This window comes from Geotrypetes seraphini, chromosome 2 (assembly GCF_902459505.1).
Source record: "Geotrypetes seraphini chromosome 2, aGeoSer1.1, whole genome shotgun sequence".
In the NCBI taxonomy this organism is placed as follows: domain Eukaryota; kingdom Metazoa; phylum Chordata; class Amphibia; order Gymnophiona; family Dermophiidae; genus Geotrypetes; species Geotrypetes seraphini.
In genome coordinates this window covers 315,251,545-315,275,993 of record NC_047085.1, presented here as the reverse complement: position 1 = coordinate 315,275,993, position 24,449 = coordinate 315,251,545, and the positions used below count along the sequence as shown (strand labels likewise).

Genomic DNA, 24,449 nt, shown 5'->3' with positions numbered 1-24,449 from the left:
TTTTCAGTCTATTCTGCGTCCTAAACCGAAGCCTCAGCAGTCTCGTCCCTCTAGACCGCCTCAAATTTACCAACGGCGTTATCAACCGAGACAGACTCCTCCTGCGAGACAGCCTGCGAAGAGACAGTCTCCGCAAAAGACTCAGCAGAAGCCTCAGATGCCGGCTGCACCCAAGGCTACTCAGCCTTTTTGACTCTCTTCCAGGGAGCATAACCAACGTTCTGTCTTCCCCTGTTTTTCCCATAGGGGGTCGTCTCCATCATTTTTGTCATCGATGGGAGTCAATCACCACAGACCTTTGGGTCCTTACCATCGTAAGAGAGGGATACTCTCTTCATTTCCAACGGGTCCCCCCGGACCACCCTCCAAGAGAGTATCCTTCCAACTTAACGCAGACCGCCCTTCTTCTCCAGGAGGCTCAGGCCTTGCTTCGGCTTCGGGCCATCGAGCCAGTCCCGTTAGATCAGCAGAACCAAGGGTTTTACTCTCGATATTTCCTGGTTCCGAAGAAGACGGGCGATCTGCGGCCCATTTTGGACCTTCGAGTCCTCAACAAGTTTTTGGTCAAGGAGCGGTTCCGTATGCTGACCCATGCCTCTCTCTATCCCCTCCTCGAGCAGAACGATTGGTTATGCTCTCTGGACCTCAAGGAGGCCTACACTCACATCCCGATTCATCCGGCCTCCCGCAAGTTCCTCAGATTTCGGGTGGGACATCTACATCTGCAGTATCGAGTACTTCCACTCGGCCTTTCCTCTTCGCCCAGAGTCTTCACGAAGTGTCTGGTGGTGGTGGCCGCTGCACTCCGGAACATGGGTCTCCAGGTGTTTCCATACCTCGACGACTGGCTCATCAAGGCCCCGTCGGCTCCAGAGGTCATTTCGGCGACCTTGACGACAATTTATTTTCTGCAGAACTTGGGCTTCGAGATCAACTTTCCCAAGTCACATCTTCAGCCCACCCAGACTCTCCCCTTTATCGGGGCGGTCCTGGATACCATCCAACTTCGAGCGTTCCTTCCTCCTCAGCGCATGGATGCCCTTCTTCTGCTCTGCCAGTTGGTGTCTTCTCGCCCGTCCATCTCAACGAGACACATGATGGTCCTCTTGGGTCACATGGCATCCACAGTTCATGTGACGCCTTTTGCCAGACTACATCTCAGAATTCCTCAATGGACCTTGGCATCTCAGTGGACTCAGGTGTCCGACCCGTTGTCCCGCCACATTGTAGTCACTCCTGCTCTACGGCAGTCTCTTCTCTGGTGGATGACCTCTTCGAATCTATCCAGAGGTTTACTGTTTCACTCTCCTCCCCACCAGAAAGTTCTCACCACCGATTCATCGAACTATGCATGGGGAGCTCATCTGGATGGTCTCCGCACTCAGGGATTCTGGACCAGTGCGGAACGACTCCATCAGATCAATCTTCTGGAGCTCAGAGCCATCTTCAATGCTCTTCAAGCTTTTCAACATCTGCTTCACGACATGGTGGTCCTAATTCGCACCGACAATCAGGTCGCCATGTATTATGTCAACAAACAAGGGGGCACAGGCTCGGCCCCTCTTTGCCAGGAAGCTGTTCGAGTCTGGGATTGGGCGGTCCGCCACAACTCCTTCCTCAGGGCTGTCTACATTCAGGGGAAAGACAATGTCCTGGCAGACAAATTGAGTCGTCTTCTCCAGCCTCACGAATGGACTCTCCATTCCAAGCCCCTTCATCAGATATTTGCACAGTGGGGGACGCCTCAGATAGACCTCTTTGCAGCCCCCCACAACTTCAAACTGCCTCAGTTTTGCTCCAGGATATACACTCCCCATCGCCTCGAGGCAGACGCTTTTCTACTGGATTGGGGGAATCGCTTCCTATATGCGTTTCCTCCTTTCCCTCTCATTCAAAAGACTCTAGTCAAGTTGAGATCAGACCATGCCACCATGATTCTGATTGCTCCTCGGTGGCCCAGACAACCTTGGTTCTCCCTTCTACTTCAACTCAGCAGCAGGGAGCCACTACTTCTTCCAGTGTTTCCTTCACTACTCACTCAACATCAAGGTTCATTACTTCATCCCAATCTGCAGTCTCTCCACCTGACAGCTTGGTTCCTTTCAACATAACTCCTCACCAGTTTTCTCAAGCAGTGAGGGAGGTCTTGGAGGCTTCCAGGAAGCCTGCTATTCGACAATGCTACTCCCAAAAATGGACTAGATTCTCCTCCTGGTGTGTTTCCAATGCCACGGAACCTCAGCGAGCTTCCCTTTCTTCTGTATTGGACTATCTTCTACACCTGTCTCAGTCTGGTCTCAAGTCTACCTCTATACGAGTCCACCTGAGTGCTATTGCGGCTTTCCATCAGCCTCTACAGGGGAAACCTTTGTCTGCTCATCCTGTGGTTTCCAGATTTATGAAAGGACTTTTCCATGTCAACCCTCCTATCAAACCTCCTCCTGTGGTTTGGGATCTCAATGTTGTCCTGTCTCATCTTATGAAGCCTCCGTTTGAACCTCTCAACAAGGCTCCACTTAAGTATCTCACCTGGAAAGTGGTTTTCCTAGTGGCCCTCACGTCAGCTCGCCGGGTCAGCGAGCTTCAGGCCCTAGTGGCGGATCCACCATTCACTGTATTCCATCATGACAAGGTGGTCCTTCGTACTCATCCCAAATTCTTGCCTAAAGTGGTATCCGAATTTCACATCAACCAATCCATCGTGCTTCCAGTGTTCTTTCCAAAGCCTCATTCTCATCCTGGGGAATCTGCTTTGCACACTCTGGACTGTAAACGTGCTTTAGCTTTCTACTTGGATCGCACAAAGCCTCACAGAACTGCTCCTCAACTTTTCGTCTCCTTTGATCCAAACAAGTTGGGACGACCTGTATCGAAGCGCACCATCTCTAACTGGATGGCGGCTTGTATCTCTTCCTGCTATGCCCAGGCTGGATTATCCCTTCCCTGTAAGGTCACAGCCCATAAGGTCAGAGCAATGGCAGCCTCTGTAGCCTTCCTCAGATCGACACCGATTGATGAGATTTGTAAGGCTGCCACTTGGTCCTCGGTTCATACATTCACCTCTCATTATTGTCTGGACACTTTTTCCAGACGGGATGGACAGTTTGGCCAAACAGTGTTACAAAATTTGTTCTCTTGAACTTGCCAACTCTCCCACCATCCCATTGGGGTTAGCTTGGAGGTCACCCACTAGTGAGAATACCTGCCTGCTTGTCCTGGGATAAAGCAATGTTACTTACCGTAACAGTTGTTATCCTGGGACAGCAGGCAGCTATTCTCACGTCCCACCCACCTCCCCTGGGTTGGCTTCTCAGGCTAGCTACCTGAACTGAGGAGACACGCCCGGTACATCGGGCGGGAAGGCACTGGCGCATGCGCGGTGCGGGCATCTCGAAACTTCTAAGTTTCTTCAAGCAAGACATGCTTTCAAGATGTCCGTGTCGGGGCTCTGTCGGATGACATCACCCACTAGTGAGAATAGCTGCCTGCTGTCCCTGGATAACAACTGTTACGGTAAGTAACATTGCTTTACTGCTGGAATAATAAAAATCATTTAAACATAAAGCTACAGCCTCAGCACCCTGGGGTTGTGGGTTCAAACCCACGCTGCTCCTTGTGATCCTGGGCAAGTCACTTAATCCCCCCATTGCCCCAGGTACATTAGATAGACTGTGAGCCCACCGGGAAAGACAGGGAAACTTGCTTGAGTACCTGAATAAATTCATGTAAACCATTCTGAGCTCCCTTAGAACGGTATAGAAAATTGAATAAAAAAAGAAAAGTTGCTGCTACTCAGGCCGTTCACAATTCCAAAATGGTGGCTGTGATCTCCTGCAGCACAGAGGAAGGGGGCAGGAGCGATTCAGGATGCTCTTGCCCCAGAGATACCACTATACCACAAGGGCCTTTACAAGGTAGGCCTGGGGAGGGCCTACTGAAGGGGGGATGGGGGAGGAGGGTGGAGTGGAGGGTGCCCCAAATGGGAGTGTGTTTTCTGTCAGGAGCAGTGGGAAGGAGGCTGCCTTGAGGCAGCAGGGAGCGGGACTACAATTTCGTGCTAAAACCAAAATTCAATTGGTCTCTACTGTTAGTAAATGATCCCTAGTGTGGTTTGCCCAAAGCACTAAAATCCCCAGGATTTGGTTGTGTTACCCATCACAGCTGAAGTGCATCAAAGTGATAAATTTAACTTCAGACAAGGCACTCTGATTCTCTGAAACACTCGGGGGCCCAAGCAGAATACATTACCATAGGTTTAGCCCGCTTTTACTGTGTGTTTTTACCGGCTGGTCAATGCAGAAATGGTCTCAGTGTGCGTGTTAACTTAAGAATTGCTATGCTAGGACAGACCGAAGGTCCATCAAACTCAGCATCCTGTTTCCAACAGTTGCCAACCTAGGTCCCAAGTACCTAGCTAGGTCCCAAGTAGTAAAACAGGTTTTGCGCTGCTTAACTTAGGAATAAGCAGTGGATTTCCCCAAGCCATCTCAGTCATGGCCTCTGGACTGTTTTTTTAAGGAAATTATCCAAACCTTTTTTAAACTTTGCTAAGCTAACTGATTTTACCACATTATCCGGCAATGAATTATTTTCTCAAAAAATGTAAGTCTCCCTCCAACTTAGGAATCAAGGAAACTCTTATTTCTTGGCATCCCAAGTCCTCTAAATTTTCTTCACACTTCTACCTCTAACCCTCTGTTGTAGTTCCTTCCTATTTCTCCTACTGTAAACCGCGTCGAGCTCTACGAACGTGGAGATGATGCGGTATACAAACCTAAGGATTAGATTAGATTAGATTAGATCTTGTGTGAAGAAATATTTTCTCCGGTTTTAAATCTACTACTACTTAGTAGCTTCATCGCATGCCCTCTAGTCCTAATATTTTTGAAAAGTAAACAAGTGATTCACATCTACCCTTTCCATTCTACTTAGTATTTTATAGACCTCTATCATTTCCCCCCTGAGCCGTTTCTTCTCCAAGCTGAAGAGCCCTAGCTGCTTTAGCCTTTCCTCCTAGGGAAGTGGTCTCATCTCTTTTATCATTTTTGTCACCCTTCTCTCTATCTTTTCTAATTCTGCTATATCTTTTTTGAGATACAGCAACCAGAATTGCACACAGTATTGAAGGTGCAGCTGTACCATAGAGTGATACAAGGGCATTATAACATTTTTATCTTTGTTTCCATTCCTTTCCTGACAATTCCTAACATTGTATTTGCTTTCTTAGCCGTTGCAGCATGTTGAGCTGAGGGTTTCAACATATCCTCAACAATGAAATCTAGATCGTTTTTCTGGGCACTGACTCCTAATGTGAAACCCTGCATCATGTAACTATAGTTTGGGTTCCTCTTTCCCACATGTATCATTTTGCACTTACTCACATTAAACATTGTCTGCCATTTTGACAGCCAGTCTCACAAGATCCTCTTGAAATTTTTCACAATCCTCTTACAATTTAACAGCTTTGAACAACTTTTTGTCATCAATAAATTTAATTATCTCACTAGTTATTTCCATTTCTAGATCATTGATAAATATGTTAAAAAGCAGCGGGCCCAGCACAGACTCCTGGGGGACCCCACTATTTACCCTTCTCCATTGAGAACATTTAAACCTACTCTGTTTTCTGTCTTTCAACCATTTCTTAATCCATAATAGGATATTACTTCCTATCCCATGTCTCTCTAATTTCCTCAGAATTCTTTCATGAGGCACTTTGTGAAATGCCTTTTGAAAATCCAAATACACGATATCAACTGGCTCACCTGTAGCCACATGTTCATTCACCCCTTGAAAGAAATGCAGTAGATTGGTGAAGCAAGATGTCCCTTAATCTATGTTGGCTTTCTCTCATTAATCCATTCTTATGTACCGTATATGTTCTTTATGATAGTCTCTGCCATTTTGCCCAGCACTGACGTCGGACTTGCCAGTCTATAATTTCCTGGATGACTTCTGAAACCCTTTTTAAAAATCGGCATCACGTTGGTCACCCTCCAGTCTTCTGGTACTATACTGGATTTTAGAGAAAAATTACAAATTACTAACATTACTTGCATTAAGAGGGTTAGTTGAGAGCATAAGGTGTCTAGCAGCACCTTCTCTCTCCCTACAACCCAACCTCCAAATAATTACCCCAGGTTAAAGGTCCACTTAGGTTGTTCTCCTTCTTTGGAAGTAGAACTAGTGGTTTTTATCACATCTTTAGGTAGTGGGAGGGGATCAGTGACCACAGGGGGAGCAAGAAGGGGTCATGCTTTAATTCCTCCAGTGATCATCTGGTCAGTTTGGGCACATTTTTGATCCTTATTCATTTTTAAAACAGGTCTAATCCCAAACATCTAATGGTGCTCCGGAGGTTTTGTTAAAGGTTTGATTATCCCTGCAGGATGTCCAAGCCCTAAGCCCACCCAAAACACGCCTCGTAACACACACCCTTAAAATTTAGATGCAATGGAGAGAAATAGATCAGAAAGACTCACTTGAATGTTTTGACTAGTAAGACGTTCAAGTGCTGGTTAATGCTGTCTTTTAGACATCTTTCTTTTTTGAAAATGAGCCTGTTAAGCTAGGGTCAGTAAAAATCGGTGCTCAATGATATTATAATAGGCTCTCAGAGAAGAGCACACATTATAGAATAGCACTGAGTGGGAATTCGGGTACCAGCACTTCCACGTTCTGAAGCCAGGAGTAATTCCCGGTGCCCAATTTAGGTGCACATCCTTGGTATTCAATAACAATATTCATAAATTTTAGAAATATCCCCAAGGCAATGCCCATGCCTCCTTTTGGGTTGTATGCTGTGGGATTTGAGTGTATATTGTTCTAGAATATTGCCTCAGATACTTAAAAAAATCTCAAATTGATGCAGCAAATGCAAATATTAACAGGGGGTTGTGTTGGAGGAACCACACTATGATAACATAAAGAAATTATTAAGAGTGTGAATCCTCAGTGTGAGGTAGTAAGTTCTAAGAAGCAAAGTCCCAGTAGGAGCAAAAGCTTCAGTGCTCTACCAAGACCCGGACTTGACCGGCATGAGTCTGCTCACTATTTCAGCCGCACACCATCATGGGATTTCACATAACGTGTGCAGAACAAGTGAAAATTATAATAAAAAATATGATAATTCAACAATCCTAGTGAAAATGAAATTCCACAAACACAACACCCTATAATGTCAGGCAAACTTAGAAATGAGGAAGATATTTTCATGGTTAGAACTATACTTAGCTTGTGTAGAGCCTTGTGTATTGCAGACGCTGTGAAAATGTTGATGGGACCACCAGGAGAATAAAACGTTTTCAAGTGTTTTTCCACATCTCCTCAAAACTTGGCTTGGCTTGGTTTCAGTGAATACAAACCCCTTCTTCAGGAACCCTTCCAGCAGTCACACAATTGAAATAAACATCAAAGAAAAGTGAATTTTTCAGACTCTACTGCTCTGCACCATTGCTCGTTACAGGCTGAAAGGGGAGTGCTGAAGCAGAATGCAAAAACCGTTCAAGTAGATGTGATGACATTATGTAGATCGCTCTGAAGAAAGGGATGTTACCAGTGGTGTGCCTCAAGGTTCTGTTCTTGGGCCTGTTCTTTTTAACATTTTTATAAACGATATTGTTGAAGGGTTGTTGGGTAAGATTTGCCTCTTTGCGGATGATACCATAATCTGCAATAGAGTAGATATGCCGGATAGTGTGAATAATATGAAGAAAGACCTGGCGAAGCTTGAAGAATGGTCAGAAATTTGGCAGCTAAAATTTAATGCTAAGAAATACAAGGAAATGCATTTGGGCTGCAAAAACCCGAGGGAACGATATAGTTTAGTGGGTGAAGAACTTAAGTGCATGACAGAAGAGCGGGACTTGGGTATGATTGTATATGATGATCTTAAGGTGGCCAAACAGGTTGAAAAGGTGACGGTGAAAGCTAGAAGGATGCTAGGTAGCATAGGGAGAGGTATGGCTAGTAGGAAAAAGGAGGTATTGATGCCCCTGTGTAAGACTTTGGTGAGACCTCATTTAGAATATTGTGTACAATTCTGGAGGATGCACCTTCAAAAAGATATAAAAAGGATGGAATTGGTCCAGAGGAAGGCTACTAAAACGGTATGTGGTCTTCATCATAAGGCGTATGGGGACAGACTTAAAGATCTAATCTGTATTCTTTGGAGGAAAGGCAGGAGAGGGGGGAGATATGATAGAGATGTTTAAATATCTACGTAATGTAAATGCGCATGAGTCAAGTCTCTTTCATTTGAAAGGAAACTCTGCAATGAGAGGGCATAGGATGAAGTTAAGAGGTGATAGTTCTCAGGAATAATCTAAGGAAAAACATTTTTACAGAAAGGGTGGTAGATGCATGGAACAGTCTCCTGGAAGAGGTGGTGGAGACAGAGACTGTGTCTGAATTCAAAAGGGCCTGGGATAGGCAATTGGGATCTCTCGGAGAGAGAAAGAGATAATGGTTACTGTGGATGGGCAGACTAGATGGGCCATTTGGCCTTTATCTGCTGTCATGTTTCTATGATTAAAGAGAATTTTAAATATAAAAAATTACTGATTTGGACAAAAACAAAGAGAAAGAGACCGAAACTTTAAAGGGAAATAAAGGAGGGTTTATAGTTATCATACTGGTTACCAAAAACTAAATTTGTTATACCAGAGGTGTTAAAGACTAGCTAACTCTAATGTAAGGAAAAAGTATCATGAAACCCTGCTGGAAACATAAACTTGTGAATTTAAATAATAGTATTCCATTCAATAAGTTTGTTAAGTCCATCTGGTTGAATGGAATTAAAGCCAAAAATCCAAAATTGCTCACAAAGTTGAATGCGAGACATCTTGTCTCCTCTAGAGGTGATTGGGATCTATTCAGTAATAAAGCATCTCAGATTATGAAAAGCATGGTCATGTTCTAAGCAATGAGAAACTAATGGAGCCAAGATGGTTGTTGTTTGTATCCTGCTTTTGTGCTCTTGTAATTTAACCTTAATCTGGCAAGAAGTACAACCTACATAGAGCAGAGTGCCAGACCCATTGTGACTGGCATGAGGTAGTGTCTTAAAGAATAATTTTGTGAGTGTAAGGGTGACTCCGAGTGGAAAGTTGTAAAGAATTGACACACAATGGAACACACACCACATGGGTGGTGTTCACCCAAGGTTGTTCCCAATTGAGTCCCAGTATCTCTATTACAGCTGGTAAGGTAATTCTGAGCTGCTGGTTTATTATTAGAGGAAACAAGAGGGCTTGTATTCAACTTCGTGAGAAATTTGGGATTTTTGAATTTAATTCCGTTCAACCAGATGGACTTAATGAATTTATTGAATGGAATACTATTATTTAAATTCACATGCTTGTCTCCAGCAGGGTTTTATGACGCTTTTTGCAATACTTAGTCCATCATACACTAGCTAGTGGGTATTCCATTTCTTACATTAGTGTTAGCTGGTCATTAACATCTCTGGTATAACAAATTTAGTTTTTGATAACCAATATGATAACTTTATACCCTTTAAAGTTTTGGTCTCTTTCTCTTCGTTTTTGCCCAAGTCATTTGGTTATTACTGTATATCTTTAAATTTTGCTTTATTCAAGCTTCTTTTTAATACATGATGTCATTATGTCTACTTGAATGACTTTTGTATTCCGCTTCAGCACTCCCCTTTCAGCCTGTAACAAGCAAGAGTGCAGAGCACTAGCATCTGAAAGTTCACTTTTCTTTGATGTTTATTTCAATTGTGTGACTGCTGGAAGAGTTCCTGAAGAAGGGGTTGTGCTCCCTGAAACCAAACCTGGTCGAACCTATGAACAGTTTTGAGGAGATGTAGAACAGCACTTGAACAGTTTATTCTCCTGGTGGTCCCGTCAACATTTTAATGGCGTTTGCAATACACAAGGCTCTGCACAAGCTAAGTATAATTCTGACCGTGAAAATATCTTCCTCGTTTCTAAGCTTGGCTGACATTACAGGATGTTGTGTTTGTGGAATTTCATTGTCACTAGGACTGTTGAATTATCATATTTTTCATTATAATTTTCACTTGTTATGCACACATTATGATGGTGTGCGGCTGAAACAATGAGCGGTCTCTCTCGCCGGTCAAGTCCGAGTCTTGGTAAAGCATTGAAGCTTTTGTTCCTATTGGAACTTTGCTTCTTAGATCTTATTATCTCACCCTGAGGATTCACTACACTGCATAGAATATTGCCTAGTAAAATGTGTGCTAAATTCATAATCAGTGTCAAATAGTGACAATTAGCACCTAATTATTGGCTCTAGTTGGCTCCTTAGTCAATTTAATTGAGCACACATCTTAGATTGGCATCCAATTTTGGGCACCATATATCGAATCTGGGGGTTGTTGTTTAATTTTAGCAGCTTGTGTATATTCCCATCTTGGGGGTGGGGGGTTTATCATGTTTTTAATTATCATTCATAAGCACAACTTTTTGTTAAAGGGAATTACATTAAGTGAAAATGGCTTGCCAGTTGGATGGATAGTTATTTGAAATCTTAAAAAGAATATGTTTTGTTTTGCTTAGCTCACATTTATGATTTAATCTATGTTTGCACTTTTCATAAAAACAAAGTCCAGGCAAAAGAGATGCCTGTCTTAATCAGGCTAGTACATAATTTGCTGATATCAATCAAGAATCTAAAAGGAATCAGAAGCCGAGCTGTGCAGGTTCCCTTATGTTGGAAGCTGTGATAATGTTTGTCGGCATTTTAATATTAAGAGAAATTTCAAGCTGTAAAATTATTTGCAATAAAACATATACAACTGCATATAATATAAAGAGATAGGAAAGGATTATATGTTTAAAAGTTGAAATATTCTATTTTCCAGGCTAATCCAGAATAAAATTACGATCAAGGGTGCCATGTGCCTCAGGGAAGCTCTTAAGGAAAATACACAAATAAGTGAAATTTGGTAAGATCTTGCATCTTAGATATTGGAAGGCATTTTTATGCTCTTTTGGGGATAGTTCTTGTTGCTTAAATAGTTCTCATGAGCAATGTGCACATTTTTGTCTTTGACAAGATACAGAGTTTTTAACATCCATTCCACATTGACTTCGCTCGTTACCAATTCTTCAGGTACTGGTCAGTAAATGACATTCGCAAACAACAAGGAAATCCAACGGTGTCTACAATTCAAGAACAGCAAGCAGAAAACAAAAGAGAAAACTGCAGCCAGTATGTACAAGATGCAGGCTAAGTTTATTAAACCAACTATTGTCACCCTTTGTTTTACAAACCCTGGGACCCTGAAGAAAGCGTGTTCTCTGAAACACGGACCGTGTCAGGTCCCAGGGTTTGTAAAACAAAGGGTGACAATAGTTGGTTTAATAAACACAGCCTGCATCTTGTACATACTGGCTGCAGTTTTCTCTTTTGTTTTCAGTAAATGACATTCAGTATATAACCAAATGCTCGATCCACCTGAAAAAAATGTGGCTTTTGGAGGAAAAATATCAGTAAATGCCAAATAGAAATTGTTGTAAAATCAAGTTTATGGCATAAAAAGAAAATATATTTGGAACATAGAGGAAGGGAACGGACATAGATGCTTCATTAATTTTTCCACAGACCTGCCAGTTAAGACAGGTTTACCTAGAAAATTATATTCCTTTTTATTAGCTCTAAGAGACCTGAGACCTGAATGTATTTAGGCAAGAGTAACTCCAGACTAGAGAATGATACAGGGACAAATTTGTCCCCGTCCCTACAGGAACTCAGTTTCCCCATCACATCCCTGTGAGTTTTGTTGCTATCCCTGTTCCTTCCCCATTCCTGTAAGCTCTGCCTTAACCACACAAGCCTTGAACACTTATGATTTTAAAGTGTTTACGGCTTGTGCAGATGAGCTCGGAGCTCGCAGGAATGGAGCAAGGACAGGAAAAGAACTCACATGGATGGGAAAATGAGTTCCCGCGGGGACGGGGGAAAATTTGTCCCCGTGTCATTTTCTACCCCAGACTGCCATAGCTGTGTAACAGCTATTCATTCTTATAAAAGTAATTTTGGTACTTCAAATTTCATTTTTAATTGAGTGAACAATAAGGAAGCGTTTCCTGTCACACTCTCCCTAGTTACACAACCAAAAGTCTTATAGAAATGTTTTGAAAGAGATATTTCTATTTTTTATATTTATAGAAATTCCTTTTACTAAAACCCTTTTAATAAATTAGTGCTGGTTTTCCTAGCCAGTTGTTGTGTTCAGCTTTTAAAAGCTGACTTGTTCATCTCTAGCATCTATAAAATCCTTAACATCTTGTATACTATATTCACAAGTAAACCCACATTCATTCAGTGTCAGCTCTCTCACGCATGCATTCAGCATACTATCTGCTCTTTAATATGTGGAAATACTAATATTTACTTATAGGGAAGCTTGTCATATATCTTAGTACTTGTTAAGCTATCCCAAAACTATTCACATTCTGTAATACAGTTGGATTATCAGATGGTGAGTTCAGTAATTATTTTCTACAGCATTTGTTTTTCTTATTTGTAATACTAGTACAGCATATATATTTTTCTGCATATTTTCTCAGGTGTAATTTCTTTAATAGTAATAGTTCCAAAACCTTTCTTAATATCTTCAAGAGTGACATGTCATGTCGGAGATTGCTTGGACATTATTCATTAAGATGCATCAGGGTACAGGTTCCTGCAACAAAATAATAAATTGACATCTAACCTTTTCAAACACTTATAGCAACTCCTGGCACATTAGTAATACCTTGCATTCACTCTCAGTACTCCACTCAATCTAATTATAGGCTTCAAAATGGTACCGACATTTATGTCTAATTTAAAGAGAGATCAGCTTTCCACCCATCGCTTCATACTAACGTCATCCATTCTTGTTTTTCATTGTCTATTGGGAGAAACAGAATCCGGTTTGAAAATCCACCATTGTTCCTTAAATAGCACTCGTAATTGCCACTCTCCCACACTCTCTGCACTGTATCCAAGATACACCAGTGCATATCTGAAATAGTGTGCTGCTGTGTGCTTTCCAATGAGCTGATTCAGTACCAGTTTGACTTTTAGATTTATGTTCATTCAGTACAAATTCACTGGGTGCACATGCCCAGCTCTGCCCAGTGTTCCCGCTAAGCTGCGCTGGGGTGCGCTCACGCACAAAATATTACCTCGCAGCGCACAAGTTTCTCGTCACAGCGCACACAGTGTAGAGCACAGTTCTTCAACCGCCGGTCCGCAAACAAAATCTTGCCGGTCCGCGAAGGATTCGGTCCCCGCCGCAACGAAAGGCCGGCGTCAGCTGACTTGCAACTTCCTGTTGCAGTCGCTGTGCCGGGACTCCTGCCTTCGCCGGGACTCCTGCCTTCCACCGCGTTTGCCTCCTGCCTTGTCTCCGCACCTCCAGACCAGCAGCGGCAGCTGTGTATGCTTTTAACTTCGGCACAGAGCTGCCCCTAATCAATAGTTTAGCGCGGTTTCATAAGGCAGCCTCGGGGCCTTTGCTAGGCCGGCCCACATCGCATCATCGAAGCGGGCCGGCTATCAAAGGCCCCGAGGCTGCCTCATGAAACCGCGCTAAACTATTGATTAGGGGCAGCTCTGTGCCGAAGTTAAAAGCATACAGAGCTGCCGCTGCTGGTCTGAACTCTTGGGCCGCTGAAGGAGGGCAAAAAGCAGCTGTCCTGGAGGTTTCCCTTCCTCTCGCCTTTACAGGTTCCTTTTTTCCTTCAAACGGCAACGGGCCCCAGCATCGACATCAATCAAGTAAGTTCCACTGTCAATCAAGCGGTTCTGCTCGGCCAAAGCTTCCCCTGTGACATGAGCCACCCTCAGGGGAAAGAAAGTGACCCACAAAGGTGAGGGGAAGGGGGGCAGATGATGGAAGTTGGGGGGGTGAGAGAGAGAGAGAGAGAGAGAAGGGGCAGATGATGGAATGGAGGAGATGAGAGAGAGAGAGAAGGGGACAGATGATGGAAGTGAGAAGAAGGGAGAGAGAGCAGAAGGCAGATGGATGTCAGTTGAGAAGGGAGAGCAGATGCTGAATGGAAGTGGGGAAAGAACACATACTGGATGGAAGGAGGAGATAAATAAAGGGGGAAGAAAATAGTAAGATAATGGAGGGGTGAGGGAAAGGGGTGACAAGCTGTGTGTAGACACAGTGAAAAGAGGGAAACGGGACTAAATAGTAAGAAAGAATTTAATTTAGATGGAGGCAGAAAATAGAGAAGGAAGACCAGAGAAGAAAAGGGAAGAGAGAGCAGAGAATGATCAGATCTGAGTGGAGGAAATGAGAAGAGAGATATGCTAAAAACCACAGGGGGGAGGGAAGGATAGAGATGCCAGACCATGAGGGGAACAGAAGGAAGATGATGGATGCTAGACCAAATTGGGGGGTGGGGGGGGGCAGGAGGAGAGATGGCAGGGAAAGACAGACAGTGAATGGAAGGGGCAGATGCTGGACTGAAGAGACAGAGAAGGTTATCATGCTGCTGTACCGGGCCATGGTACGCCCTCACCTGGAGTACTGCGTCCAGCACTGGTACTTTAAGAAGGACACGGTACTACTCGAAAGGATCCAGAGAAGAGCAACTAAAATGGTTAAGGGGCTGGAGGAGTTGCCGTACAGCGAAAGATTAGAGAAACTGGGCCTCTTCTCCCTTGAGCAGAGGAGATTGAGAGGGGACATGATAGAAACATTCAAGGTACTGAAGGGAATAGACTTAGTAGCTAAGGCAGGGAGAACGAGAGGGCACTCTCTAAAGTTGAAAGGGGATAGATTCCATACAAACGTAAGGAAGTTCTGTGGTAGAAAGCAACATATTTATTTGGCTCATAACTTGCTGGCGCCCGATATTTTTAGCTCACAGTGAAAAAAGTTTGCTCACAACACCCGCCCGCTTAGAGGGAACACTGCCCCACATAGATCAAATATACAGCAAATGTCAAGTCACATGATATCGCATAAAGCAATTTATACTTCACCCCAATTTATGGATGAATCCATTCTATACCATCCATAGCTGATGACAGCACAACAACCACATCTTCTATAGTATCCAATCATCTTGTTCTTTTATGTGCCATGTATTAAAAAAAATTCCTTAATAGATATACTTCTTTGAAAAGAAAAGAGGAGCTCTTCTGAAAACACTTTCAATAAATCCATAATATGCCAGTGTTTACACACTATACGAGTGATCTCCATAGATAGCTGTGAATAAGGTAACACAAAAGTCAAAAACTCTTCTTCTCTTTAACAGTATTGTAAAAGGTTATTTCATTGAGGGCTCTGCCCGCCTAATTTAGGTGAGCACCCTGCTGTCTGCCAGGGAAACCTATACCTTTTTTTGCCTTTTTAAATCCGGGTGGTCCAGAAGTGTGTCGGCATGAGCGAGCTTTCTGCACTCCTGCCCCATGCTGAGCCCCTCCCTCACTGGTTGGCTGCCTCAGATCTCGCGGCCAGCGTTGCACAAGGCAGGAGCATGTTTTTCACGCACCAGCCTGGGCCCACGCTGCTTCCAGAATGGCTGCCGTCAGTTCTCATGAGATCTGAGGCAACCATCCAGCGAGGGAGGGGCTCAGCGCGGGGCAGGAGCGCGGAAAGCTTGCTCCTGCTGATACACTGCTGGACCACCAGGATTTAAAAAGGCGAATAAAGGTAAAGGTTTCCCTGGCAAACAGCCAGGTGCTCACCTAAATTAACCAGGTGGAGCGCCCGGCTAAAAGACACTAGGGAGAACACTGCACATCACGGTCTGTTACGCAATATTCCCTCCATTAGATGCAGAAAAAAAGTAGTGCATCTTATGGAGCAAAAAAATATGGTACTCTCTGTTTTTTGTCTTTCAGCCAGTTCTTAATCCATAATAGGATATTACCTCCTATCTTATGACACTCTAATTTCCTCACAAGTCTTTCATGGTATCAGCACTGGGACACAGATCATGCAATGATCTGGAAAGTGCTGACCCCGCAACATTGTGTTCTGAACATTCTCACAGTACCAGCCTTAAAGTAACCTAGACCCCCTTTTATCAAGCTGCAGTAGAGCGTTTTAGCGCAGACTGGCGAGGTAAGTGGTCTGATGTTCATAGGTATTGAATGAGCATTGGAGAATTTACCTCACCGGCCTGCACTAAAGTGCTCCACTGCAGCTTCATAAAAGGGGTTCTGGTTTCTGGTTTATTGAAAATCCAAATACATGATATCAACAGGCTTACCTGTATCCACATGTCCATTTACCTCTTCAAAGAAATGTAGTAGATTGGTGAGGCAAGCTTTCCCATGACTAAATCCATGCTGGCTTTCTCTCAGTAATCCATGCTTATGTATATGTAGGGACCTAACGAGACTGGAAGAATGGGCAAAAAAGTGGCAAATGAGTTTTAATGTAGAGAAATGCAAGGTCATGCATATAGGGAAAAAGAACCCGATGTTCAGCTACAAAATGGGGGGAATAATGCTAAGGGTGAGCAACCTTGAAAGAGACCTGGGGGTGATGGTGGACACAACATTGAAACCTTCGGCGCAGTGTGCAACAGCCTCAAAGAAAGCAAACAGAATGCTGGGCATCATCAAAAAGGGTATCACAACCAGGACGAAGGAAGTCATCATGTCGCTGTATCGCGCAATGGTGCGCCTGCACCTGGAGTACTGTGTCCAGTACTGGTCGCAGTACCTCAAGAAGGACATGGCGGTACTTGAGGGGGTCCAGAGAAGAGCGACTAAACTGATAAGGGGTATGGAAAATTTTGCATACGCTGACAGGTTGAAAATGCTGGGGCTGTTCTCCCTGGAGAAGAGGAGACTTAGAGGGGACATGATAGAAACCTTCAAAATCCTAAAGGGCATTGAGAAGGTGAATAAGGACAGATTTTTCAAACTGTGGGGGCCCACAACCACTAGGGGTCACTCGGAGAAATTGAAAGGGGACAGGTTTAGAACAATTGCTAGGAAGTTCTTTTTTACCCAGAGGGTGGTGGACACATGGAACGCGCTTCCAGAGGATGTGATAGGCCAGAGCACTTTACAGGGGTTCAAGGAAGGTTTGGATAGGTTCCTGGAGGATAAGGGGATTGAGGGGTACAGATAGAACCAGAGGTAGGTCATAGAAGGGGTCAGAAACCACTTCACAGGTCATAAACCTGATGGGCCGCCGTGGGAGTGGACCGCTGGGCGAGATGGACCTCTGGTCTGACCCAGTGGAGGCAACTTCTTATGTTCTTATGTTATAATAGTCTCTACCATTTTGCCCAGCACCAATGTCAGACTTCCTGGTCTATAATCTCCCGGATCATTTCTGGACTCCTTTTAAAAATCAGTGTCACATTGGCCACCCTCCAGTCTTCCGGTACTATACTGGATTTTAGACTAAGAATGTTATAATGCCTCTGTATCGCTCCATGGTGTGACCTCATCTGGAGTATTGCATTCAGTTCTGGTCTCCTTATCTCAAGAAAGATATAGTGGCACTAGAAAAGGTTCAAAGAAGAGCAACCAAGATGATAAAGGGGATGGAACTCCTCTCGTATGAGGGAAGACTAAAAAGGTTAGGGCTCTTCAGCTTGGAAAAGAGACGGCTGAGGGAAGATATGATTGAAGTCTACAAAATCCTGAGTGGATTCTTCACTCCATCAAAAATGACAAAGACTAGGAGACACTCAATGAAGTTACAGGGAAATACTTTTAAAACCATTAGGAGGAAATTTTTTTTCACTCAGAGAATACTTTCCAAGTTTATTATATCTTTGATATACTGTCTCAAAATGTATCTAGACGGTTTACATTCAATAAAAGAATTTAAAAACAGAGATTAATTTAAAAAAAAAAATTAAAATCCATCACATGAGCAACAGATGTGGAGGAGGGGGAGACTACATTTACGATTGACATGAACGAAATACATCAAGATTAAAAAAAGTAAAGGAGGGAGGGGGATGGATAGAACATTGGGAGTTCAAACGCCTCCCTAGAGGCGAATTGAGTAGATGACCTGAGTTGAGTGGTAGACTAGTTAAGCTCTGGAACGCGTTGCCAGAGGGTGTGGTAAGAGCGGATAACGTAGCTGGTTTTAAGAAAGGTTTGGATAAGTTCCTGGAGGAAAAGTCCATAGTCTGGTATTGAGAAAGACATGAGGGAAGCCACTGCTTGCCTTGGATCAGTAGCATGGAATGTCGCTACTCCTTGGGTTTTGGCCAGGTACTGGTGACCTGGATTGGCCATTGTGAGAACGGGCTACTGGGCTTGATGGACCCTTGGTCTGACCCAGTAAGGCTATTCTTAGGTTTACTCTGAATACCTCCCAGGCAGAAACCCTTCCTAGTCCTTGTTTCCCTTTTCAGAGCATGATAAAGAGAAAGAAATTCACACAAACACAGACTCGGTGAAAGCTTTCAGAAGCAGTTAAGTGTCCACTTAACACAGTGGATTACAACTGACTGGCTCACTCTACCTTGCTGCTTTTGCCTTTTTATTGAGAAACTTCTAACCAATGTTATATAAAACAAAAGGTCAGCAGTTTTCCAGCACTGATCTATTCTCTGGTTAATAGCTCAAACATCCCCCCTTTCCTATTATTTTTACCTTTTATGTCTGCTTTTCTTGAATTATTGTAGTTCTACCTCCTCGCACTTTGTTTTGAGTTGCATCTGTTATTGTCCATGTCAGATATTTTTATTATTGATTACAAGTATCCCCTTTTTATTGTACGTCACCTAGAAATCGTGATAGGCGATTAATCAAAAATTTTAATAAACTTGAAACTTGTTAGGCATAAAATTTACCTATCAGCAATTAAAAGGTAGTCCAATAACTGTCAGCACTTAGGTAAAAAATCCTTGGTAAAGTCCAGGCATTGCAGGAAGTTAATACAGTTGCCATATACAGTATATGCTACATTCTGATTACATATGCAATGTTCAAATAGTTCAGGAGCTAAAGGTAAAAAAATATATAATTCAACTTTGTCCTATATGCTTGTTCTTCTGCAAAAGGCATATCGCAACTTTCAGAAACTTTTCAGCATCTGCTCAGGGATATTCTTATCACATAGTGAAAATTATAAATTGCTTAGTCCACTCTTTTTTCTAAATCCTTGGTACTCCTCCCTGGAGAGGGGGATCCTATTCTTATAGATGTTCTCGGGGGTCATCAGGTACATATGAAATACTCTTACTTGGTGCTACCCCCATGATGGTGTCAAATCCAGAATTTGGGCCAATGAGAATTTTAAAAAGAACAAACCAACTTAAAATCAACTGTTCTTAAAAACTGATTATGATGAATGGAGAAGTAATGGGGAAATGGGTGGGAGAAGACACAAACCACACAGAATTGCCATGGGTAAGAGAAAAGGTGGCTATAGGCCAATAATAGCTCACAGGCCATAGTTTGCCCACTCATGCACTACTGCTTTGAGGCTGATTCCTTTCTTAATAGTAAATTCAGCCAATCAGTTCTCAGAAATCTACTTAAAATATGTGATTAATCTCTAACTACCGTATTTTTCGCACTATAAGATGCACCTGACCATAAGACATACCCTAGATTTAGAGAAGGAAAACAAGAAAAAAAACATTCTGAACCAAATTGTGTACTAATATATACCAGGCTCTAAACCCAGCTCCCTTCACTCCCTGCCAGACTCTGCACCAAGCCCCCTTCCCTCCATACCCTACCAGTCTATGCAGCCTGCCCCTCTCCCTGCCAGGCTCTGTACGTTGTCCCACCTCTGGTGGTCTAGTAGTAGGCCGAGACAGGATGGATCCATCCCTGCTGGCTAACAATTTTTTACACCCCCTGTACCTTTTTTAATCATCCCCCTGTACCCTCCCCCAGTACTTTGAAATCATCCCCCGTACCCCCAATACCTTTAAATCACCCCGTACCCCCAGTATCTTTTAAATCATCCCCCAGTACTTTTAGATCATCCCCCTGTACACCCCTAGTACTTTTAAATCATCCCCCTCCTGGTAATTTTAAATCATCCTCCCCCCCTGTACCTGGTGGTCCAGCTTGCTCCTGACCTGTGTGCCACTAGCGAGGGAGGGATACACGCTGGACCACCAGGTACTACAATGGCAGCGGCAGGTAGGCGGGCGGGTGTTTTAAAAGGTGCAGCGGGGTGATTTAAATTGAAGCGGGGGGGGGGGTGTGTGTTAAAAATTGTACCTCGCTCCATAAGATGCACCGAGATTTCCACCCACTTTTGGGTGGAAAAAATGTGCGTCTTATGGAGCGAAAAATACGGTATCCAAATAGTGGGTTGTCTGACAGGGAAGGGATTTTGAATTAAACTTGCACCTTTTTCAGTTGTAGCTCAAGGTAAGTTACATCTTGAAGAGGTAAAATGGCTGTTTGTCCATGGAGAAAGCAAAATTTCTTATTGATAGCAGAAGGAAGAGTCCCACATTCTCTTCCCAGCTCCCTGTAGAGTTTCAGTTGCCTCCTTATTTTGCCTGCTCTTAGCTTTGATATAGACCGAGAAAGCTTCACTGAGCGCTGCTTAGTACAACACTTACTTGTATATGTGCAAAGTTTTATAGGCTTTTTTAGTCAATGAATCTACTTTCTATAGATATATATATATATACACACACACCATATTTTTCGCTCTATAAGACACATCTGACCATAAGATGCACCTAGGTTTAGAGGAGGGAAACAAGAAAAAAAATATTCTGAACCAAATTGTGTACTAATATATTTAATAAAATATACCAGGCTCTGCACTCAGCCCCCTCACCCCCTGCCAGGCTCTGCACCCAGCCCCTCGCCCTGCCCTGTACCCTGTCCCCCCTCTGGTCTTGTGGTAAGCTGGGACAGGCTCATTTAAAAATCTCCAACACGGAAGTAAAACTCAGCAAAGTCCTAGAAGTGCCCACCTAAGTGAGAACCATGCCAGCACCTCAGAACTCTAAAAAGGAAGGTAAAAGGGCTGAAAATATGGTCAGAGAACAATGGATACCCTTGTACTGCTATTGTAGGCCATACTTACACCAAAAACATGGGAGATCATCCAGCAAACCATAGTGCCCTTGGTCAACACCTGCTGCACTGGGTTCACGAAGAAGCTCAAGTTCCCTGGGGGAAGAATTGATATCCCTCGCTCCCCTTAGGCCGGAAAGGAGATGCGCGATTCCTTGCACTTGCCTTGAGGGTATGTAACTTGCTGGGAAAGGGTTAATCTTGTCTGTCTCGTTTCCCCCAGCTGTATCGGGCCTCACTGCTCATGTCTGTTTTCCGCAGCGTTAGAGGCTCGGCAGGTATAGTCACGTGCTCTTTACTTCCCTCATTTATTGGCCGCAGTCTTGCTCGATTACCTTAGTAACAGCTATGAGTGCCGCCCCGTGTCGCAGGTACTCGGTCACGTGCTCACTTCCTCTCTCTGCCATTGGCTGCGGTCTCACTGTTACCTTAGCAGCACTTTAATTATATTTGATTCATAAGACGCACAGACATTTCCACCCACTTTTGGGGGGGAAAAAGTGCATCTTATGGAGCGAAAAATACAGTATGTCGTAATGACATCACCCACCTGTGAGACTTAATCCTGCTGTCCACTGAGAACACTAGGTAGAAGTAAACAGCTTCACTATGTGGACACCAACAGACATGGTGCCATGCAAATGCATTTCTTTATTAAACGTGATTTACCCACACTGATTAGCATGCATTTATTTCTCTAGTATACAAACTAATGGATATATATATTCATTGCCTTCCTTCACACCATACATACAGCACTTTTATATATGGCTCACAGTTGTTTGTTTGTTTTGGTTTGTTGTTGTTGTTTTTTTTTTTTTGGGGGGGGGGGGTTGGTTTGTTTGTTTGTTTTTGTAGGGGGGTAGAATAGTGCCATAGAATATGTTTTGCATCCTGTCCTGGAACATAACTAGAAATCTTGAAGAACTGCACAATCATATGATATACCTCAGGATTTTGCATTGTCATCCATACTTTTTTTTTTCAAAGCAGTTTATTGAAAGACAAAGTACAAATCAGCTGATATAACATTTTCAGAATACAAAATACAGTGCGCAAAACAACAAACCACCAGAACAGGCGGAGACAGTCTGAGGTCATCCATACCTTTTAATGTCTACCTGTATACTATTTGTTTAATACTAAATCCACTTGGGTTACTGTATTGGCTGTATACTGATGATATAGTTTTTTCCCTGTTGATTTTAACATTGACTTGGCTTTATTGCATGGTTCTGTATTAATTTGCTGATTGGATGGAGTAAATAAGTTAGCTTTAACTTGATGAGAGATGCAAGTGTGGAAATTCCAAAACTTCTATTTCCTTTATGTTTTATAAGATAGTGTTACTAATTTGTTCATTGTAACTTTACTTATATTTTACTTTTTACTACTGTCCCCCCCCCCCCCAGCTCAGCATCTCTTCCCCCTCCCCCCCCCCCCCCCAGTCAATCAGGGGTTCTCAACTCCAGCTTCCCAACCCCTGGTACCTTTTTGTTTCTTGCCAAGAACAAACCGTTTAGGATAGGCAAGCTAGAAATTCTTCTAAATTGAATAATAATAATAAACTTGCGGATTTATTCCTTTTTTAGGCCTGTCTGATTCTCAGAATGTCCACAATGAATATGCAGCAGTAGGTTTGCATATGGTGCACATATGCACACTCTTCTCTGCATATACCTTGTGGAGATCTTGAGAAATGGACTGGTTAGAAGTACCTCCAAGACTGGCTTGAGAAATACTGTAGTAGGACTCTTTCTTTATGCTCCCTGGATGACTACCTTGCTAAGGAATAAAATACCAGGGTTTCATTAGCTGTTGTTATGCAGAGGTATCAGAATATTCTGAGAAATGTTTTCCCACAGATGGAATGGATAGTGCAAAAAGTGGTGATATCCATGTTATATACTCTCAAAATTTTACAGCACAGCAAACATACATACCATGAGAAACGCACAGAGCCCCTTGAAAAAATATGCCCCTAAATGTTCATGGGGTTATTCAAAATGCCCAGGTCCAGCACATTTACGGCTTTCCCTTGAAAAAATCACCTCGAGGTAGGAAAAAGCCTCAGAGCCCCTCCTCCACCGGTGTGTGGTGTGCTTCTAACTTCAGATGAGTATCTCCATTGTGGTTATAAGAAAATCTGTTTGTAAAACAACATTTTCATGGTGGCTTTATTCAATACCTAAAGGTTTGCATTGCACAAGGCTTTTTCCTAGTAAAATATCAATCGAGGAGGTTTTTTTATGCTAATGATTTAACTTCACCCCGTGATAGTCTCCACTTCTTCATTCATTTTGTTGTTTGGTTGGTGGAGGAGGGGCTCTAAGGCTTTTTCCTACCTCGAAGTAATTTTTTCAAGGGAAAGCTGTAAATGTGCTGGACCTGGGCATTTTGAATAACCCCATGAACATTTAGGGGCATATTTTTTCAAGGGGCTCTGTGCGTTTCTCGTGGTATGTATGTTTGCTGTGCTGTATGATTTTGAGAGTGTTGTTGTTAGTGATTTATTTTTCTCATTTTGCTTGTGTGGTTTTGGATATCCATGTTATGCCATCGGTCTTCAAGGTGAGCACCATGGTTAGTTCTTAAGAAAAGGAAAGTGGTACTTGTAAAACTGCTCACTTTTTAGGCAAAGGAGCTTATTTTCTAAGCATTTAGACACACAAAGTACCATAGGTTTCTGTGGTACTTTGTGTCTAAGTGCTTTGAAAATGAGCCCCCAAATCTTCTGTCCTCTCACCACCTTTGAGCAAAGGAACCTTGCCAAATAAATAACATTCTTTTCTTATTTTTCCTTTCCACAGCTTAAATGGTAATTTGTTAGAAGAAGCACAGTTCAGCCTCCTGGAAGACGAAGCAAGGATTATTTGCTTTTGAGTAATTTCTTTCCACTGCAAGGCTGTGAATCTTACTAGAGTCTTAATACAATAGATATTACTGACTATAAAATCTCACCAAAGGTTTTAACTGAATGTTTTCAGTTCTTTGTGAACTGGAGACTTTGATGAATAGCTTTGATTTTACTTTTTTTAAAAATATTATTTATTGAATTTTAAATACACAAGTAAGATAACAGCTGAAAAACTTTGCATTGTAGTCAGAAAGTGTACTAATGTAGTATTTATAACTCCAAACTCATAAAACCATGGTCTTTCAAAATAAATAGAAACCTGTTCTAGTATTATATTTGAGAAATCCCCTTTTTTTATGACTATGCTGTCTTACCACTGTAAGGCAGGTCTTCAGATACTGCATTACAAACTGTTTTGCAAAGGATGGCACTTCATTGGTCAGTATTTAAAATGAGTATTCACTAAATATGTGCTCAATCAAAATACAGTTTGTGCTCATACTGAGATATGGGATATTGGGAGACCCTTATTACCATGAATCAAATCCAAAGGTATCCTATGAGCTGAAAAGGTCTGAATCGAGCAGTCTGAAGAATCACTGGGCACAAT

General features: G+C 42.8%; 1 protein-coding gene across 6 annotated transcripts in view; it reads left to right on the top strand.

Moving 5' to 3' along the window:
- The window catches only part of NOD1 (nucleotide binding oligomerization domain containing 1), a 111,536-nt gene extending 87,364 nt beyond the window's left edge, over positions 1 to 24,172 (top strand). For 5 of the 6 annotated variants that reach the window (XM_033930060.1, XM_033930055.1, XM_033930059.1 and 2 more), the window contains exons 11-12: positions 10,853 to 10,936; positions 23,793 to 24,172. In XM_033930060.1, coding sequence (XP_033785951.1) covers positions 10,853 to 10,936; positions 23,793 to 23,865 — 157 coding nt within the window. In that variant the 3' untranslated portion in view covers positions 23,866 to 24,172. Of the gene's footprint in view, positions 1 to 10,852; positions 10,937 to 23,792 lie in introns of those variants that run through there. The other variant, XR_004538024.1, reaches the window with a different exon arrangement.
- Positions 24,173 to 24,449: the final 277 nt, after the last annotated feature.